The sequence below is a fragment of the Macaca mulatta genome, chromosome 4 (assembly GCF_049350105.2).
Source record: "Macaca mulatta isolate MMU2019108-1 chromosome 4, T2T-MMU8v2.0, whole genome shotgun sequence".
Taxonomy (NCBI): Eukaryota; Metazoa; Chordata; class Mammalia; order Primates; family Cercopithecidae; genus Macaca; species Macaca mulatta.
Window position 1 is genome coordinate 167,746,520 of NC_133409.1, and position 17,637 is coordinate 167,764,156.

The 17,637-nt window shown below is 42.7% G+C and overlaps 1 protein-coding gene across 7 annotated transcripts in view; it reads right to left on the reverse strand.

Moving 5' to 3' along the window:
- Positions 1 to 17,637, reverse strand: part of JARID2 (jumonji and AT-rich interaction domain containing 2) — a 280,808-nt gene that overhangs the window by 148,520 nt on the left and 114,651 nt on the right. For all 7 annotated transcript variants that reach the window (XM_078000932.1, XM_078000935.1, XM_078000934.1 and 4 more), the window contains one exon: positions 2,360 to 2,495. In XM_078000932.1, coding sequence (XP_077857058.1) covers positions 2,360 to 2,495 — 136 coding nt within the window. The remainder of the gene's footprint in view (positions 1 to 2,359; positions 2,496 to 17,637) is intronic.

The window sequence follows — 17,637 nt, forward strand, 5'->3', positions numbered from 1 at the left end:
ATTTTTCAGCAGAGCATGCATATACATACATGCATATACACACAAAGACACACATGTCCATATATACATATGCACAACACAGCTTGCAGTTACAACAACCCCTACTCCCAACCTCACCAGCCCAAAAGTCTTGGTTGCTCCCTACTATTTGAGCTTTCCCTGGATCATGCTCCCAAAACACCTACAGAAGAGGAGCTCTTCCCATGATACCAATTCTGGTTTCCTGTGATCCCAAGTAGCACCCCAAAATAAGAAAGCACACTCTGTTTAACATGGTGGCTGCCTTCAAAATAATGATTTTGTAAGAGAAAGTCTTGCTCTGTTGCCCAGGCCGGAATACAGTGGTGTGAACATAATTCAATTCAGCCTTGACCTCCTGGGTTCAAGTGATCCTCCTATCTCAGCCTCTTGACTAGCTGGGACTAGAGGCATGTGCCACCATGACAAAAACTAACCTTCCTTTATGAAGGTGGTGCCAGAATAAATAAAAAGACTTCAGTGATTCCAATGGGGGCAACTTTGCCAACTTAGATTTTCTCGCCAGTATCATAAAGCCCTCGACAATGCCAGAGCTAAACGTACATTTGGCCAACTGGCTGACAGCACTGGTTGCTTCTGGAATGACAAATTTTAGTTTTTGTTATTTACTCAAATTCTACCTTTATTAAATCCCGGACATCTGGCTAACCTCTTGTTCTAAAAGCTGGTGTTGCCCAGTTAAGAAAATATGGATGTTTTTATTTCCACTGTTGGCAATTCCAAGAAACACTAGGGCATTACACCACTCCTGAACAGTACTGTGAAAGCATCACAACCATACAATCTAACAGCAGAGCAGTCATTGCTCCAGTCTAAACTCTAGGATTAAGTGATATTCTCTGTCATACCCAACCCCCCACATTTAATCAAGCAAGAAGCTACATTCAACGTGAATCAATGACAATAAACACGAACTCTATATATATATATAACATCTAGTGTTCTCCAACTGGACACAAGGTTTTTAGTTTGCTGTATTACAAGCAACGAATGGCTAGGGTTCCTATCTGCTGAAGACCCACATAACAAGGCAGAGTGTCTTTTAGGAAAGCAGCTATGAGGGTCTAAATTGGATGCTATGGCAATAGATTCCACAACTTATTTTGTTTCTGCAAATGTTAATACTCAAAATAGGCCTTTCCCATACATATTGGCTGAGATTTGTTGAGGGACGCACACATGACTGAGCCACTATGGCCTTAATGGTTGACCTCCAAAGGCAAGTCACCCATAAGAAAGAAAACCCGGGAGGGTGGACAGAGCCTCTTGTTTCAAGTCACGCAACAGTGGAAGGAGACAGCACAACTAGGGTGAATGGTGGAGTTCGTCATCTCAGGAAATTCTGCCATGGCCCCACAGAAACAGAGCAGCAAACAGGTGCTGTTGTGCACTAGTGCCTGTGAGCACTAGTGCCAGACAACTCACCTTACAACTAAAGTGGTGGGGGAAAACTGGAAGCCATGGGGAACCTGTCCTTCTGCACCCTGACAAACTGTCAAATACCCCATGTGTGATGACTCTCCTAAGACCAGAGCCACAGCTCTCAAAAAAGAACAGAACCTGCTCTTTCTCATCTCCCTGCCCCCAAGGAAGCATAAACCAAAACATGGTCAATTCATTCACTTTAACTGTAATCCTGAGAAGTGCACAAGAAGGTTACAGAATGTCACTGCATTCCCTTGAAATAAAATAGTAAACTACAAGCAAATGTTTGTCCGCAGATACTTTTTGTTGGATGACTTCATCTGTACCCTACGAACCCTGTTCAAAACAGACATGAGAACAAACTCAGACAGGAGCAAGTTTCTTTTCAGGAATCAAGGAGTCATGTGATAACCATACAGGAAGAAGCACACTTCTAGAGGTATGCAAAGCTGTCCCACTGCAGGAACCTGCCCAGCAAGGAAGGAAGAAGGGATGAGAAAGCTGTTGAGCCAGAGAGCAGGAAAAGCAGTAGACAGAAAGATTTAGGCTATTTCCTATACAACCCGGGAACAAGAACTAAAGACTCCACATTTCAGCAAGATCATCAAAGAGTTCTGCTCACATACCAGTGTGGAAAGACATATACATATAGAAAAACCAGCAAGACAGGACCTACAGAACAGACTAAGGTATTTCGTCCACTATATAATGCGGAACATAAAAATAAGTCCATAAACCCAACAGTATGTCCGGAGTGCGGATTCACCTAGCCCACAGACTGCCCTTAGGTGCCTAGACTAGGAAGCACAAGCTGCCAGAACACATCCAATTCAGAACCAAGTCCATGTCCAGAGATATCGCACATTCCAACGAGCTATTCCAAGAGTCAACTCACCATTCACAGTTTTCAGGCTCCCAGCAAGGCCTTCCCCATGCTGCCTCTTCTGGGCATTCTTGAACTCCTTCAGAGACAAATAAAGGACTTTACGTACCACCCGTTCTTCTGACCACGGAATCCCATCACTGTCATCCTGGAGAAACATAAGAAAAGAGATGAGTTACTGAATAGAAAGCAAGCCAATATTCAGAGTCAAAATAAACTTTATTGTAAAGGAATTGCCAAACAAGTACTGTGTGACCACGACCCAGTTCTGAAGGTCAGAATTACACCCTTAAGGTAAAGGGACAATGACCTTTCTGAATAGGCCTCGAACAAAAGTGAAACCACAGGCTGTTAAAAAGAATGAAAGCAACACACAACCATCTCACTTCTTTATACGTCCCAAACCCAAATATGTTCATCAACTAGTAATAGTTTTATATTTCTGACAAAGTTCAGAAAAAGGTGTTGTTATACCCACAACTAGAAGGATAATGAATCATTTTACTTGAGTTTTATAAAGTGAGCAATGCCAGAACGTACACTGCAATACAAATATGTACGGAATTCTTAAAAATGTTGCTGTCTCCCTTGGGAGTTCAAAGGATATAGCAGATACAGGTGCCGTGCACTCAAGAAATTTACAGTCCAGTCAGAAGATGTGGAACTGCATCCGCATTGGCCACTTAAGTAAAAGAATCCCAAATAAAAGGAGAGATTAGTGCAGAAGGAGGCAATGTACACATTAATGACAGATCTTGAAGGCCTCATTTCAAACTGGCAACCTCATGTCTGTTGCTCCAGATCAAATACAAGTTCTTAAGAATTAACAGAATGAATGCAGAGATGACCAAAAACGAATAGCTAGCCCAGAGACTATTCCAGCAATTCCAGTCATAAAGATATAAAGAAAGACAGCACTAAAGAGGGAAGAAAAAATTATACAGGGACTTGAGGCAGAGCAAGAGGTGGAAAGACAGACATGGTTGACAACAGTCACTAAAGCAAGGTAAATGGGAAGAGATACATGTTTAAAGAACCAGCAAGATTAAGTCATTACAGTTCTTATTAATAGATGATGATTCACATGGCTAAGGATATTGAGAGGTTCTCTTCTGTAGCTATCCGTACACTGTTAATCTAAGAAGCACTTACATTCACACACCTACATCAAAGACTTAAGCATTTTATAAAAGTTCATTTTAGAAATGAAAGCAGGCCAGGCGCCGTAACTCACGCCTGTAATCCCAGCACTTTTAGGGGTCAGTTCGAGACTAGCCTAACATGGTGAAATCCCATCTCTACTAAAAATACAAAAACTAGCCGGGCGTGTTGGCATGCGCCTGTAATCCCAGCTATTTAGGAGGCTGAGGCAGGAGAACTACTTGAACCTAGACAGAAAGGTGGCAGTGAGCTGAGATCGTGCCACTGCACTCCAGCCTGGGTGACAGAACAAGACTCAGTCTCAAAAAAAAAAAAAAAAAAAAAGGAAAGGAAAGGAAAAGGAAAAGACAAGACAAGGGAAAAGGAAAAGGGAAAGGGAAAGGAAAAGGAAAGGAAAGGAAAGAAAGCATTTGAGCACTGATACTTTCGGCCTTAGAAGAATAAGAAAAACGGTGAGGCGCAGTGGCTGACGCCTGCAATCCCAGCACTTTGGGAGTGCCAAGGCGGACGGAGCACAAGGTCAAGAGATTGAGACCATCCTGGTCAACATGGTGAAACCCTGTCTCTACTAAAAAACTACAAAAATTAGCTGGGAGTGGTGGTGCACACCTGTAGTCCCAGCTACTCGGGAGGCTGAGGCAGGAGAATTGCTTGAACCCAGGAGGCGGAGGTTGCAGTGAGCTGAGATCATGCCACTGCACTCCAGCCTGGGAGACAGAGCAAAACTCTGTCTAAAAATAATAATTATTATTATAATAAAAACATTAATATCCCAGGTAAAATCATGATTTTGGGTATTTTGGATATTCAGGTTCCCTTTGTTCAAGGAGAAGGCCAAATATCTCATGGGCAGTCTGATGCTGTTTTACTGGTTTATACCAAAGAATTGGTTTTTCCTCCCTAACACTGAAGGATCAGGGAAAACTTTCATGGGATTCAATGAGAAGTCTAAATGATCTGAGGTCTCCTCCAGCACTTACATTCCTATACTCTGCATAAATACAAACTTCGTTTTAGAAATCCAACCACATAGAGACTCTAAGCCCTAAATAACTTAAGCTGCACTTTCATTAAGCTTCAAGGATTTCCTAGAATGAGAGTAATTCTCCATCTTCTACAGCAAGAGGAAGAAAGGCCTAAGAGAACTAGGATTTCCACCTTCTCCTTGACATCCTTCACTCACAGATGCCTGCCAGGCTGAGATTTCCGATTGCTGGGCAGTGCCTCTAAAAGAAGGAACTGTTTTCCCCATGACAGCAAGACATCCACAGACCAGGGTAGGGGTCAGAGTTCAGACATGAAGGCTAAGAGAACCCAGTAAACCTTGCCTCAACCTAACAACAGAAACACAATTTCTAACCTGTTACTGAGTGTAGGTCACTGGAGACCCTCCCAATCAAATGCTTAAAAACCAGAAAAATGCAGGAACCCAAATAACCAACCTAAGTAAAACGCCTGGCTTGACACCACAACACATGAAAAGCAAGATGTAGCTGAATTAATCTTTACAGCAACTCCCTTGGGTTTGCAAGAAAGCTCTCCTAATACATTAGCTGCAACTGAATGATAGTGTTAACTGCAGGAGGAGTTAATGCTTATTAGGCTGAAATCTACCTCTTCAACAGCCTCAGTCTATTCATAAAGGCTGTCAGACAGAATTCTCTTCATCACCATCAGGTTCCTACTCTCATTGTTCGAATCTCCACAACAAACAATGACGTGAGATGATAAACTATTATTTCCTACATATACACAGTTTATAAATTACAAGGCCCCAAAATAGCTTTCAATGTAAAACTCTCATGGCGATTTATTGCATCCTGTGCAGGCTGGTGCCTTCACCCTGACTTCAGGCTCCAGTTGAGAGAATTATTCCCCTACAACTAATGTCTAATTAAAACATAAACCATGTGAGATGAAAACTGCAGCAAAGGAAGTGCATTTAAGGTTCAGTTACTGACATAAGCAGCTTCATTACACCTAGAAAGTATTTTAAATACAGGAGAAGCAAATCCATGACACAGATTATGGGGTTTCAAATGCTACACATTAAAATTCAAACTTAAAACACACACAACACACAAGCGTTCTTTTGTAATCTACAGTGCTGGTTGAGACTTGTCACCTGCTCCCTCAATGCTGATGCAAGACACAAATCTAGCAGATGCGTTGACTCTGTGCTGTTCACAAGAGATAGACCAGTAGGTAATAATTCCAAATAGTCCCAATTAAGCTGCCTTTCCCAATTGTAGAGTCATGGGGAATCATCCTAACCTTATACCCCTCTAGCAGAATCCCAGATGCAGACAGCAAAGGTGTGCCTGCACTCAACCTATCCAAGATGCGGGAGAGGAAGGCCAGAAGAAATAGCCTTCCAGTTTAATGCTAACTCTGCTCTGGCTATATCATTCTTCACTCAGGATTCAACCAGTACCCAACGCTCTTAAAAACAGCCCGGATATGGCCAGGCGTGGTTGCTCATGCTTGTAATCCTAACACTGGGAGGCTGAGGTAAGCGGATCACGAGGTCAGGAGATCGAGACCATCCTGGCTAACACGGCGAAACCCCATCCCTACTAAAAACAAACAAACAAACAAACAAACAAAAATACAAAATATTAGCTGGGCGTGGTGGCGGGCACCTATAGTCCCAGCTACTAGGGAGGCTGAGGCAGGAGAATGGCTTGAACCCGGGAGGCCCAGCTTGCAGTGGGCTGAGACAGCGGCACTACACACTCCAGCCTGGGCACTCCAGCAAGTCTCAAAAAAAAAAAAAAAAAAATCTCTATCATCAGAGGTCAAGCAAACTCATACATCCAGTACAGAGCTTCCTTTCCACTTTCTTTCTCAATGGCTGTCTTATTTAATTAGCCATTTAACCATGGGGCAAGGAAATCATTTCTCTTGTTCACCACTGTATCCCAGCTCCCAAAACATGGCTGATATAGTAAGAGCTGAATAAATACTTCTGGAATCAATTAGAAACTCAACAAAGCTCAGTCTCACTGTTCCCACTGACATTTATTTACCCCTACTTGCCCTGCCAGTGTCTAATCTCAGTGTCTAACATCCAGTGCCGGAAGTCACAATGCTATCCTCATAAAACACTCCCCACAGAGACTAATCCCAAGGGGCTCAGCCACACCTCTGATTCTCAGCAGAGGCTGGTGTCCTAGTGGAGACATCCTTCTTCCACAGTGGCTGCTAACACTCCTCCCTCAGCCACTTTGCAGTGTTCCCTGCAAGAAAAAGTGCCATTCCAGATGTCCACATAGTCTTACATACGTAACAACTCTGTCACGCTCCCTTTTGCTAAATGTTGACCAACTATTCCAGCTACTCTTCTCCTACCCTATTTACCACATCTGTTCAGACTCCTTCTCCTATATTTCCAGCAATCTCTCATGATGCTCTTGCCTCACCCTCTAAATCCAATAATTCATTCCCAATCATATGTTTAAGTCAACTAATATCCCATTTGCACCTCACCGTCTGAAAATCCAAATTATCCCCTTCGCCTTCTGTAAACCACTTCAGGCCTCGTGGCTCCCCAGCAGGTGGATTCAGTCAGGGTTTGACAGCGCAGCACAAAAAATAGAGAGACTTCTTCTTGGCCCGCTCTGGAATGGCCCCCAAAAGCAAGCGCCCCATCCATTCTGGTTTGCTGGTCAGCTTAATATAGAGGACACAGGATTACGCCCTTTAGCGGAAAAGTGATGGCTCCTTTTAAACTGCAGGATTATTGCCACTTTTGAAAATAATAGAATTTCTTATCAAAAACAGCAATTGGTGAGGAATCAAACTTGTATATGCTCATAATATTTTTTACAAGAATTAGTAAAAAGCATTATGCCAAGTGGTGAAGATACAGGTGGTCTGTGGGCCAGAACTTGGTGTTGCAAGGATATGGAAGGATACGTTTCTCTCTAAGCTGGACTGTGAATCTTTGTACTAAAAGGCAAAAAGGAGAACAGAATCCCTCACTGCTCCAAGTTCTATAATAGACACATACAATACCAGAGCTCAGAAAGTAAGCGCATGACAGCATCACATGCCTTTTATCAGACAACACCACGGAACAACTCTCCACAGCTGACCGTCCAGGCTAGAGATCCAACATATCCTTCCACAGCCTTGGAACTCCAAGTTGTGGCCCACAGACCACCTGTACCTTAACTGCAGCCTGTTAGAAATGTAGACTCCTGGGTCCCCTCCAGGTCTAGGGGCTCAGAATCTGCACTGATGCCCAGGTGATTCCTATACACACTCAAGTTTCAGAAGCTCTGCTCTGCAAAATGGGACCCCATCCTGTGCCCATATTCCATCAGAAAGAAAAGATGAAACCTCCAAGACGAATGCTTCAAACGTCCATCTTGTGTGGGCAGTATTACTGTCAGAATTCAGGTGTCTATAAAAATACACCCTGAGAAATCTTCCTCTGACTCCTCTTCAGGGATCAAAGAGCACAGGGGAAAACACCCAAAAGGGCATGGCACTAAGTAATGCGAGTTCCTTTCATCACTCCTTATGTGACACTGTCTCTCAAACCCTCCTCCTTTGGTTACTCAACTTGGAATGACTTCTCTTTAAAACCCAACAACCAGAATTAAATATACATTCAGACATGTGAATAATCCTCCAGAAGGAATCCAACACATAAGAAGACAATTCTGTTTCCATGCACAGTCTCATTACACTGCAGGATCTCATGAGCTTGCAGTTAACTATACCCTCCACGATGACTGTTTCTTTGCAGGGATGGGGAGGAAGCAAGTAAAAGTATTGCACCACCGTGAAACAAGAACCAAATGAAGGACCCAATCCAACCAAAAGCACAGCTCCCAGTGATACAATTTTATTTTCCTGTGATGCTCTCCTCTACTCATTTGAAAGACAAAAAACAACAAACATAAAATTAAAACCCTGTACAGGCCACTGACAGAAAGCTATGTGTCCATAATCAAGTTGTATTCAGACCGGGTTAATGAACTGCTTTACAAGACAAGAAGGTACATGATCCACACTTTTAAAAACTAGATTGTTTTGATATAGTATCTAACTACACCAAGAGTTCTTGTAATCTGTCAAGGTTGGTTGGCTCACCCACCAAGGAAAAGCCTTTATAGGCTGCTGTTCTCCAGTGATAGCCAACTCTTCAAACATATGGGCGCTGAAAATCTCAAGAGGACTCAAGTACATTAGGACAATAAAACAGGGACATCCAGGTCAGTAAAGCTCGCAGAATGGGTGCCACCCAGAGGCTGATACTTGGAGTCACCTGGGAAGATTGGAAAGACTTGAAAACTCCATCATGAATGTACTAACAGCAAACTTCTCCTGGGGCTCACTGCTGGGCACTGAGCTCAGCACCACCTGCATTTAATAATCATGATTTCTCTGCTCAGCCTTCCTTGAGTATAAGGTCCACACTGCCGCTTTCTCCCTTTAGATTCAAAGGCATGGGAGAAAGGAAGTAATCATGAAACTTTTAGTTATTTTTTAGAGATGAATTCCAGTGTCTTGACACAAATGTGGCATTGGTAGTCAGTCCATGGCAAATGCCAGATCAGGAAGTAAAATTTCAAAACTCAGAAACGTTTTAGTAGCCAGAAATGTTAAATATGTAACTCATAATGACTCCTAGGTAAAAGCAAAATTAAAATTATTGGTTTTTAGAGGCTTAATGTAAATAATATATGAAAAAATACTATTAGTAGTAGTGGGGATAGAAGTGGGAGTAGGGGTAGGAATTTTCTATTAGTGGCCTAGAATTGGCAAACCGTCGTTATGCAATTTGTTCATACCTTGGTTTTTTATTATGGTTTCAAATTCAGGCCATCTTGATTTGGGAGAAGGAAACAAAGATGAAAAAGCATGGGTTAAAGGAAAACACATTTCTGATCAAATAAAAATCAATTTTCTGACAATTACATCTATTTAAAAATGGAAGATAGTTAATTTCCTATCACTTGCAGGCAAACTACCTAAGACACTTATGCACTCACAGGTAGAGTGGTCAAGTCATTTATTATCCAAATCAAGGGCACTGGTAATAATGACAGGGAAACAGCCCGTGGAAACTGGGTCATGGGTCAACCAACTCCACCAGGCCCCTTCCAGGAGATCTGAATCAATTAAAAACAAACAAAAAAAAGCCTACAATGACACAAAGACTTTTTTTTTAACCATATCACCAAACAGAAATAAAGCTACTACAATAAATATTATAAAACAAATAAATATAACATAGACATAGCAGGACTGGAAGTGTGACACACATCTGTTCTAAAGTTGGAATTCAGATCCGCCACCAATGTTTTAAATAACAACCTGGTGGTAAAGAGGCAGAAGGTGGCAACCTAGGCGCAGTTACGGAAGGTGCTGCAAAAACCAATCCTGCTTCCACGGGGCAGGGGCACAGGACATCAAAAGCTCTTCACAACCTGTAGTACCTAAAACCAACGCTGAAATGCAAAAATCGCCTTCGAATTGACAGGGGCATGGGAGATGCAAGGAAAGGAGCACTCAGGATCACAGGTAGGAAGATCTCCTCACACACAGCCTCTTTATAAAAATTTACAGAAATGCTAAGACAAGGCAATTGGATGAGCTGCCAACCCCAACCCCCTGCATATATCCTATTCCCGGCCACCTTGCCAGAGCAATACAGGTGGAGGGAGGTGGCTACTTTCAAAAAGAAAAAAGTGCTGTTCCTGACTTCAATGCCCAAAGGACCAACGTGGAATGTCGTATCATGGGATTAAGGGTGGTGGATATGAATAACAGCTGTACAGAGCTGAATAGCAAATGAAAAAAACATTCTAAAAAACTAGGCCCATGGACAAGGAAAGGATTGATAGCTATTTCCTCCTCTCAGGGATAAATGACTGGAATCCTGTACATGAATGCCTTTTATTTTCAGAACGTGTTTCTCATATACCTGCTGTTAAATCACCCTACTTGAAACAGCTTGTAGCCGCCTGATATGCCAAACCTGTTCCAGCAACAGTTTGAGAGAAAAATGAAAGCACCATAAAAAATTGGGAGGGAACGTTGATTCTTGCCACAGATTAAGTATAAACAAAAACGGGGTTGGGGGTGATGAAGGAAAATGAGAAAGGTACAAATTCAACTTTGTCTAAAGTAACCTTTTCTTCCCTTTTAACAAAGTAACAGTAGTACTAATAATTTCCAATTAATTCCAGAAAAAAGCAGTGTGTCAATAGTCAAATGAGGTGAAGCCTGGGTAACATTCACAAATGGAAATAAGGGGCCAGGAAACATCCTAAGAGAATAAACTTATTTACTGAACTTGGGAATGATGTTCCCTTGCCTAGGGTTTAAATTAAAAGCACTTCAAGCAGCAAATTTCTTCAGACAGACATGCTTCCCGGGTTAAAGTAAACGGCCTAAAAATGCTTATGCAAGGAGAGTTTTACTTCTTCCAAACTCCTATTAAATAATGTGTACTTATCTTTGATTACCGCCTATTTAAAAAAAAAAAAAAGCTACAGCTGAAATTGGATTAAGAACTTCTGCTGAAAACGATTTATTGCATAACACAACTCTGACAGGCTGAATCTCCGGCCACCAACTGAGCCTTTATAAAAATCTGCTGGGCAGCTGCCAAGTCAGCTCTTTTGCGTCTGAGCATGTCAGACATCCGCCGTCGTCAAGGCAGCAGCATGGCAGCAAGACGTCCACACGTTCATAGTTAAAGGGTGCAGTCAGGGAACAGAGCAGCCAGAACCAAGCAACTCGGCATTAAACCCTCCTGCAGTGCTGGATCTGACAGTTTGCTTTTTCAGCGTAATCAAAAAAGACCCAACATCTACAGCAGGATTATCTTTCAGCATCTAACAGAAACCTGGATTGTCAATTTACCTTCATTGGAGGAGTGGTGGCGGGGAAATCAAATTACAAATAAATGATTGGCCAGTGTCTTCAAAAATCAAATCAAATAAATAGACAGTTCAACATCACCAAGGCCAGTGTGCAACTACATGACTTCATTTTGGGAATTTATGTTACTAGAATTTCCTTGGGAATTTACATTAATTTATTTAAAAAGAAGTTCTAAAATTCGGAACTTTTAATCACTAATGCCTTTTAATGTTCATTATAATACACGCCCAAAAAATCCCCAAATGTCACATTCTAATCTGCACCGTCTAATATAGTAGCCACTAGTCACACGTAAGTACTTATAATTAACTCAATTAAAATTTAAAATTAAGCTCCTTGAGTCATGCTGGTCACACTTCAGTTACTCAATGGCCACAATCCCCCCCAACTGTCAATGGACAGCACAACTACAGAAGACCTCCGTCATCACAAGAAGTTCTTTTGGACAGCACTGACATATCTGTGTTCAACTGGATAGGGGTTTCGATTGACATTGTGTGTTATGCGATAGTGCATTTCACTACATCCCTGAGTCTTCAAAGTATGTGCCTTATGCGTTACTCCATTTAGCAAGAAAACCGTGGGAGACAAGAAACCTTTCACAAGAAAATTCGAGTCTAAAGCAGGCAAGAACTATTCAAAGCGCAGACATCCACTCATACAACTCTCCTGGCTGGAAGTGGTTCCAATCCTGCGGGCCACATCTGGCCTCTAGAGGTTTTGCAGGAAACGTATATGACATTCTGAAGATGAAGTAAAGTCTGTCCGCAAAGCCTTGAAGACACACTGTTTTCCTATGCCTTCAAATCCTTTCCTAAAGAAACCACTACAAAATAAAGCCTCCGGGATTAAGGCCAGACAAAAGCCAGTCCTCTCCACCAGCCAGTCTCCAAGTACCCACAGGGTGGCCCAAACCAGCTTGATCTGATTCACGGCTGCCCCTTACTCACAGAGCTGGTTAGAATTATGGACCTGTGGGCGATGGCTGCTGTTTCTTCCACCAGGACCCAGGGCACTGCTGGGGGATCATTTTATGAGATCAGTGCCTGACTGACTACCCCACCCTAACCCCAGCAAGGAAATAAGCAGAAGTATACGTATATTGTCACAAGACTGGTTATCTCTGGTCATGTTATATTACAAACCACCCATTTATTTTTGTCTATCTTATGCAAATTTCCACACTAACAGAAAGTCTACAAATAAACTCTGTCCTTGGACTTAACATAAACTGACATACTGCCTTATTTTTTCCAGAAACAGGTGAAGTTGTCTCACGCCTTAACCCCTTCCCGTGTCCTCCAGCCCTTCCAATAATTAACAACCACCCTGGGTTTGGCGTCCTTTCATTACAGGTATGGGTCTCCAGAAACCATTCTGATGCCCATTTCCCCTCCAAACAGCATTTCCCACTAATAACGTATGTCCACCAAGCGACAGGCCACACACATTTCCTGTACATATTCTCTTCCACATTTTACAACTAGCATACTTATTACACAAACATTTTTAAATTGTGAAACTGAGGTTCAGAGGTGTGAAGTAGTACAGATCACATCCTGACTAGTCTGTCTTACAAGCCTTTTATGTTCCTGCCACATAGCAATGAGTCCAGCACACAGCAGGCACTTGAAAGCCATTCCAAGACACAACACAGGGAAACAGGTAGCAGGTGGCAAGAGAACAGTGAGCGACAGGTACAAAGAAGCCTGGATTCCAATTCTGAAATTCTGTGAATCTTACAGTGGCTCATGTGTAAAACAAAAATTGTCTAAGGCAATGGTGGCAAACTTGAGCAGACATCAGAAACACAGGGCTTGTGAACAGACACTGTGCGCAGCCTCCTTTCGCTGAGATTCTCTCAGGTGTAGCTCATGCTGCTGGTTCAGGGATTACATGTGAGAAGTGCTGGTGTTCGAACACCAGACATACAAGTGTATTCAACTTTCATCCTAGTCTTCCAGGAAAACTGTTCTCACTGCCATGAGAAACACTGTAATTGCCAAATTGAACGCAAACTTTTTATTGGCAACTGGACTCTCCCCTGGATTTCCTGCCACACTAAAATATCTTTTCTGCTGTTTCATCACCCCCACCACCTTCAAGTTTGATTCTTCTGACCTCCCCTTATCTCCAATCATAATCTAAATACCGATGACTACTAAATCATCTTCTTGACAATCTCCTCACTCCCCACCACAACCCTCTCCACACCACCCTCCTGGCTGCTTTGGTCTAGAAATCTAAACTGGACTTGGCACTTTCTTTCTCATTGTTGACATTTGCCTGTCTCTCAACTCCTTGGATACATATTTAAAACAGAAATCTCATTTCTTTCCAAAGAGAAGAAATCTAAAATGTCTCTACCACCAACTAATCTCAATTTCAACCATGTATCCCACGTTCTTTCTCTACAAACACAGCTACGCTGCAATGACTCCATCCGTGTCACTACTTCCCCTACCGAAGCCTTTCCATGCCTCTCCAGAATCTGCAGAAGAAACCTCTGAATTTCCTTGCAGAGCCATAAAGGCCTATCATCAGTCTAACTTCCCTTACAGGCTTTAATTTCCACACAACTACCAACATCCCTAATTGATAAGGTATGAGAATCTCCTAGGGGCAAAAGCTCTCATCTTCAGACCCCACATCCAAACAAATGCCAGTGTTTACTAACTGCATACTAATCATGACTTCAATAGTAATGCTACAGTAAACAGAGCTGCCTTTCTCAAGAGACAAGAATAAAAGTCCATTCTCAATTCTTTTTCATACCAATGTGTTGGCACCTAGAAATAAACAAGTCTTGATTTACCAGCTATGTCTGTTTCACTTAATGACCTAAGGCTGGCTGTTCATTCTGTATTGCAAAGAATCCATGATCCTATGTAACCCTGGGACAAGACCTCAATAACATTTAAACTGATATATTTTCAACAAGTTAAATTGCTCCTCTTCCAGGCCTGGCACGGCAGCTCATGCCTGTAATCCCAGCACTTTGAGAGGCTGGGGGCGGAGGGGAGAGGGGCAGCGCACACAGATCACCTGAGGTCAAGAGTTCAAGACCAGCCTGGCCAACATGGTGAAACCCACTAAAAATACAAAAACTAGCAGGGCATGCTGGTACATGTGTAGTTGCAGCTACTCCGGAGGCTGGGGCAAGAGAATCACTTGAACTCAGAAGGCAGAGTTTGCAGTGAGCTGAGATCGCGCCACTGCACTCCAGCCTGGGAGACAGATCCAGACTCCGTCTCAAAAAAAAAAAAAAAAATCCTCCCCCTCCAAAGACAAGATTTAACTATCTCTAACAATACTTTGCAACAATCACCATTGTTTCACCTACCTAAACAAAACTGAACCTTTTCTTTGGTCCGTGCATCCCAGCCAGTTCCAACATTTCTTCCTTTATGCAGAATGAGGTTTCTTGCAGTTATGTTTAGCTCTATAACACTGGAATAATGTGGCAGTTTGGGGGTTTCATGAAGAAATTCATGCTTACCCAAAGCCATGAGGACTGATCAACCCCTCCCCCAAAAAAAGGTGGCATGGCATACCTACAACCTCATTTTAAGTTAAAGTTGCTAGGGAATGCAAATATGGCTATCAAGAAGCAAAGTTACAATTCTTCCTATCTTTACAATTTGCAATCATACAAGAAACAAAAGATGTGTTATAAGCAAAGTGGATGTATGTAGAAATTTACCATTTACACTTCGGGTGATGTGTGTGAAAGGACAGAGGAGGAAGTGGGGAAAATAACAAATTTGCTCTACATGGGAAACCACTGGAGACTTGGGAGCAAAGAAGTAGCAGACTTTGAGCACTGACTGCAGTGTTGAGGGTAAATCACGGGGGACGGTGGTGTGGAAAAACAAGGGAGGCTGAGGCAGTTACCTGTACAAGAGATGAGGACCAGGTTGGTGCAAAAGACTGACAACTGGTTATATTCTGGAACAAGACTGGGCCAAGAGAAGGCTGAGAGACTGGATGTGGAGTGTATGAAACAGCAATACATCCAAAGGTTTTCATCTCAGTAAACAGAGTCACCTCCACTGAATTTTTCAATGTGCTGTTACCTGTTACAGACCCTAGAGAAAGTATCAGTTCAGTCTAGAGACATGAATGTAGTTAGGTGGTTTTAATTGAAACTCACAATCTAAATTTAGGTGCCCTAATTTACTGAAGAGCAAAACAACAAAAAACAAAACAAAACAAAAGCCTTTACGTATTGATTTAAAAGTCAAGAGTGAATCCAAGTCAAGGCTGGCGGACCCCGCTGTGCCTTTTTTGGCTAACAAGGTTTTCAGAACCTTTGGGAAAACGACGCTTTAAAATATAAAGACTAGGTTGGGCGCAGTGGCTCATGTCTGTAATTCTCACACATTGGGAGGCTAAGGTAAGAAGACTGCTTGAGCCCAGGAGTCCAAGACAACCCTGGCCAATAGAGCAAGAGACTCTCATCTCTACAACAAAAATTTTAAATTAGCTAAAAATTTAAAATTAGGCATGATGGCACATTCTTGTGGTCCAAGCCACTCCAGAGGCTGAGGTGAGAAGACTGCTTGAGCACAGGAGTTCTGAGGTTACAGTGAGCTATGATCGAGCCACTGCACTCCAGCTTGGGCGACTGAGTGTGACTCTGTCTCACAAAAATACAATAAATAGGCCGGGCACAGTGGCTCACTCCTGTAATCCCTGTACTTTGGGAGGCGGAGGTGGGCAGATCACGAGGTCAGGAGTTGAAGACCAGCCAGGCCAACACGGTGAAACCCTATCTCTATAAAAAAAAAATACAGAAATTAGCTGGGCATGGTGTCATGTGCCTGTAATCCCAGCTACTGAGAGGCTGAGGCAGGAGAACTGCTTGAACCAGGACCCAGGAGGCAGAGGTTGCTGTGAACAGAGATCGTGCCACTGCACTTCAGCCTGGGCTACACAGTGAGACTTAGTCTCAAAAATGAAATAAAAAAATAAAATAAAATAAACACTATAAAGGAATAAAACAGAAATGTATAAAATATAAAGAATGACTAACACAGAAGAGTCTCGGATAGAAAGAGAAATTAAGAGCCATTCTCTGAAAATCTACATTTGACATCACAAGCCCTAACTCATGAGATGAGATTTTGCTAATGTAACAGGGGAGGACGTAGAAATTCATCACGCCTATAATCCCAACACTTTGGGAGGCCGAGGCAGGTAGAGCACCTGAGGTCAAGAGTTCAAGACCAACCTGGCCTGGAAGGTGAAATGCCGTCTCCACTAAAAATACAAAACTTAGCAAGGCGTGGTGGCAGGTGCCTGTAATCCCAGCTCCTCGGGACGCTGCGACAGGAGAACTGCTCGAACCCGGGAGGCAGAGATCGCACCACTGCAATCCAGCCTGGTAGACAGAGTGAGACTCCATCTCAAAGAAAAAAAAAGAAAAAGAAAAAAAGAAATCCATCCATCACTGCTGGTGAGGAAATTCTAATACCCACTGAGGTTATCATCAACCCCACCTGCCTCTCTCTAACACACACCCCCACCCCTACCACAGATAGCCTTATTTATATTTAGGCTTTCAATGCAAATAAGAAAAATGCAGAGGCCAAGTGAGTGAAGTGACACTGGCCTAGGGCCTGCCCACGCGGGTAGCTAAAAATATAGTCATGATACTCTCCTGAGCAACACCAAGACTGTTCAGGTTTCAGGCGGCTGCAAATCAGAAAGATGTGTGTGGCAGTGAAATGAACTTTCTCTCCAGTCAATGAATCCAGAAAGAGCCCAGAAAAGCAACCTCTGGATGTCACATCAGGGCAGGAGGTACAGTCAAAAAAGCTGCCGGGACAGTATACAGCAGCGCAACATCCAAAGGAGTAAACCCTAGGACTTGTAGGGAAACTGCAGAAAATCATTCCCACTCAGAAAAGTTTTTATTTTACTAACCTGTGAGTCACACCCTGCTGCTATACCTACACACTGTGGTTTGAATTTCTTCTTCCATAAACCTTGAGCTCCTGAAGCAAAGATTCTCCCTAAAACATTCTTTATTCTATTTCCTGGAAGGCCACATTCCTATCTTTCTAACAAGTCTTCTTATCGCCACTGCTGGTGGTTTGTGTTCAAGCTTGTGCAGCACTCACTGGGAGCACACTCCTAGAACACTAGTGGTCAGGCATGGCCGCCCTGGAAACCACCTAATGATTTCCTCACCCTCACATTGACTTAACTGGTCCGGGTAT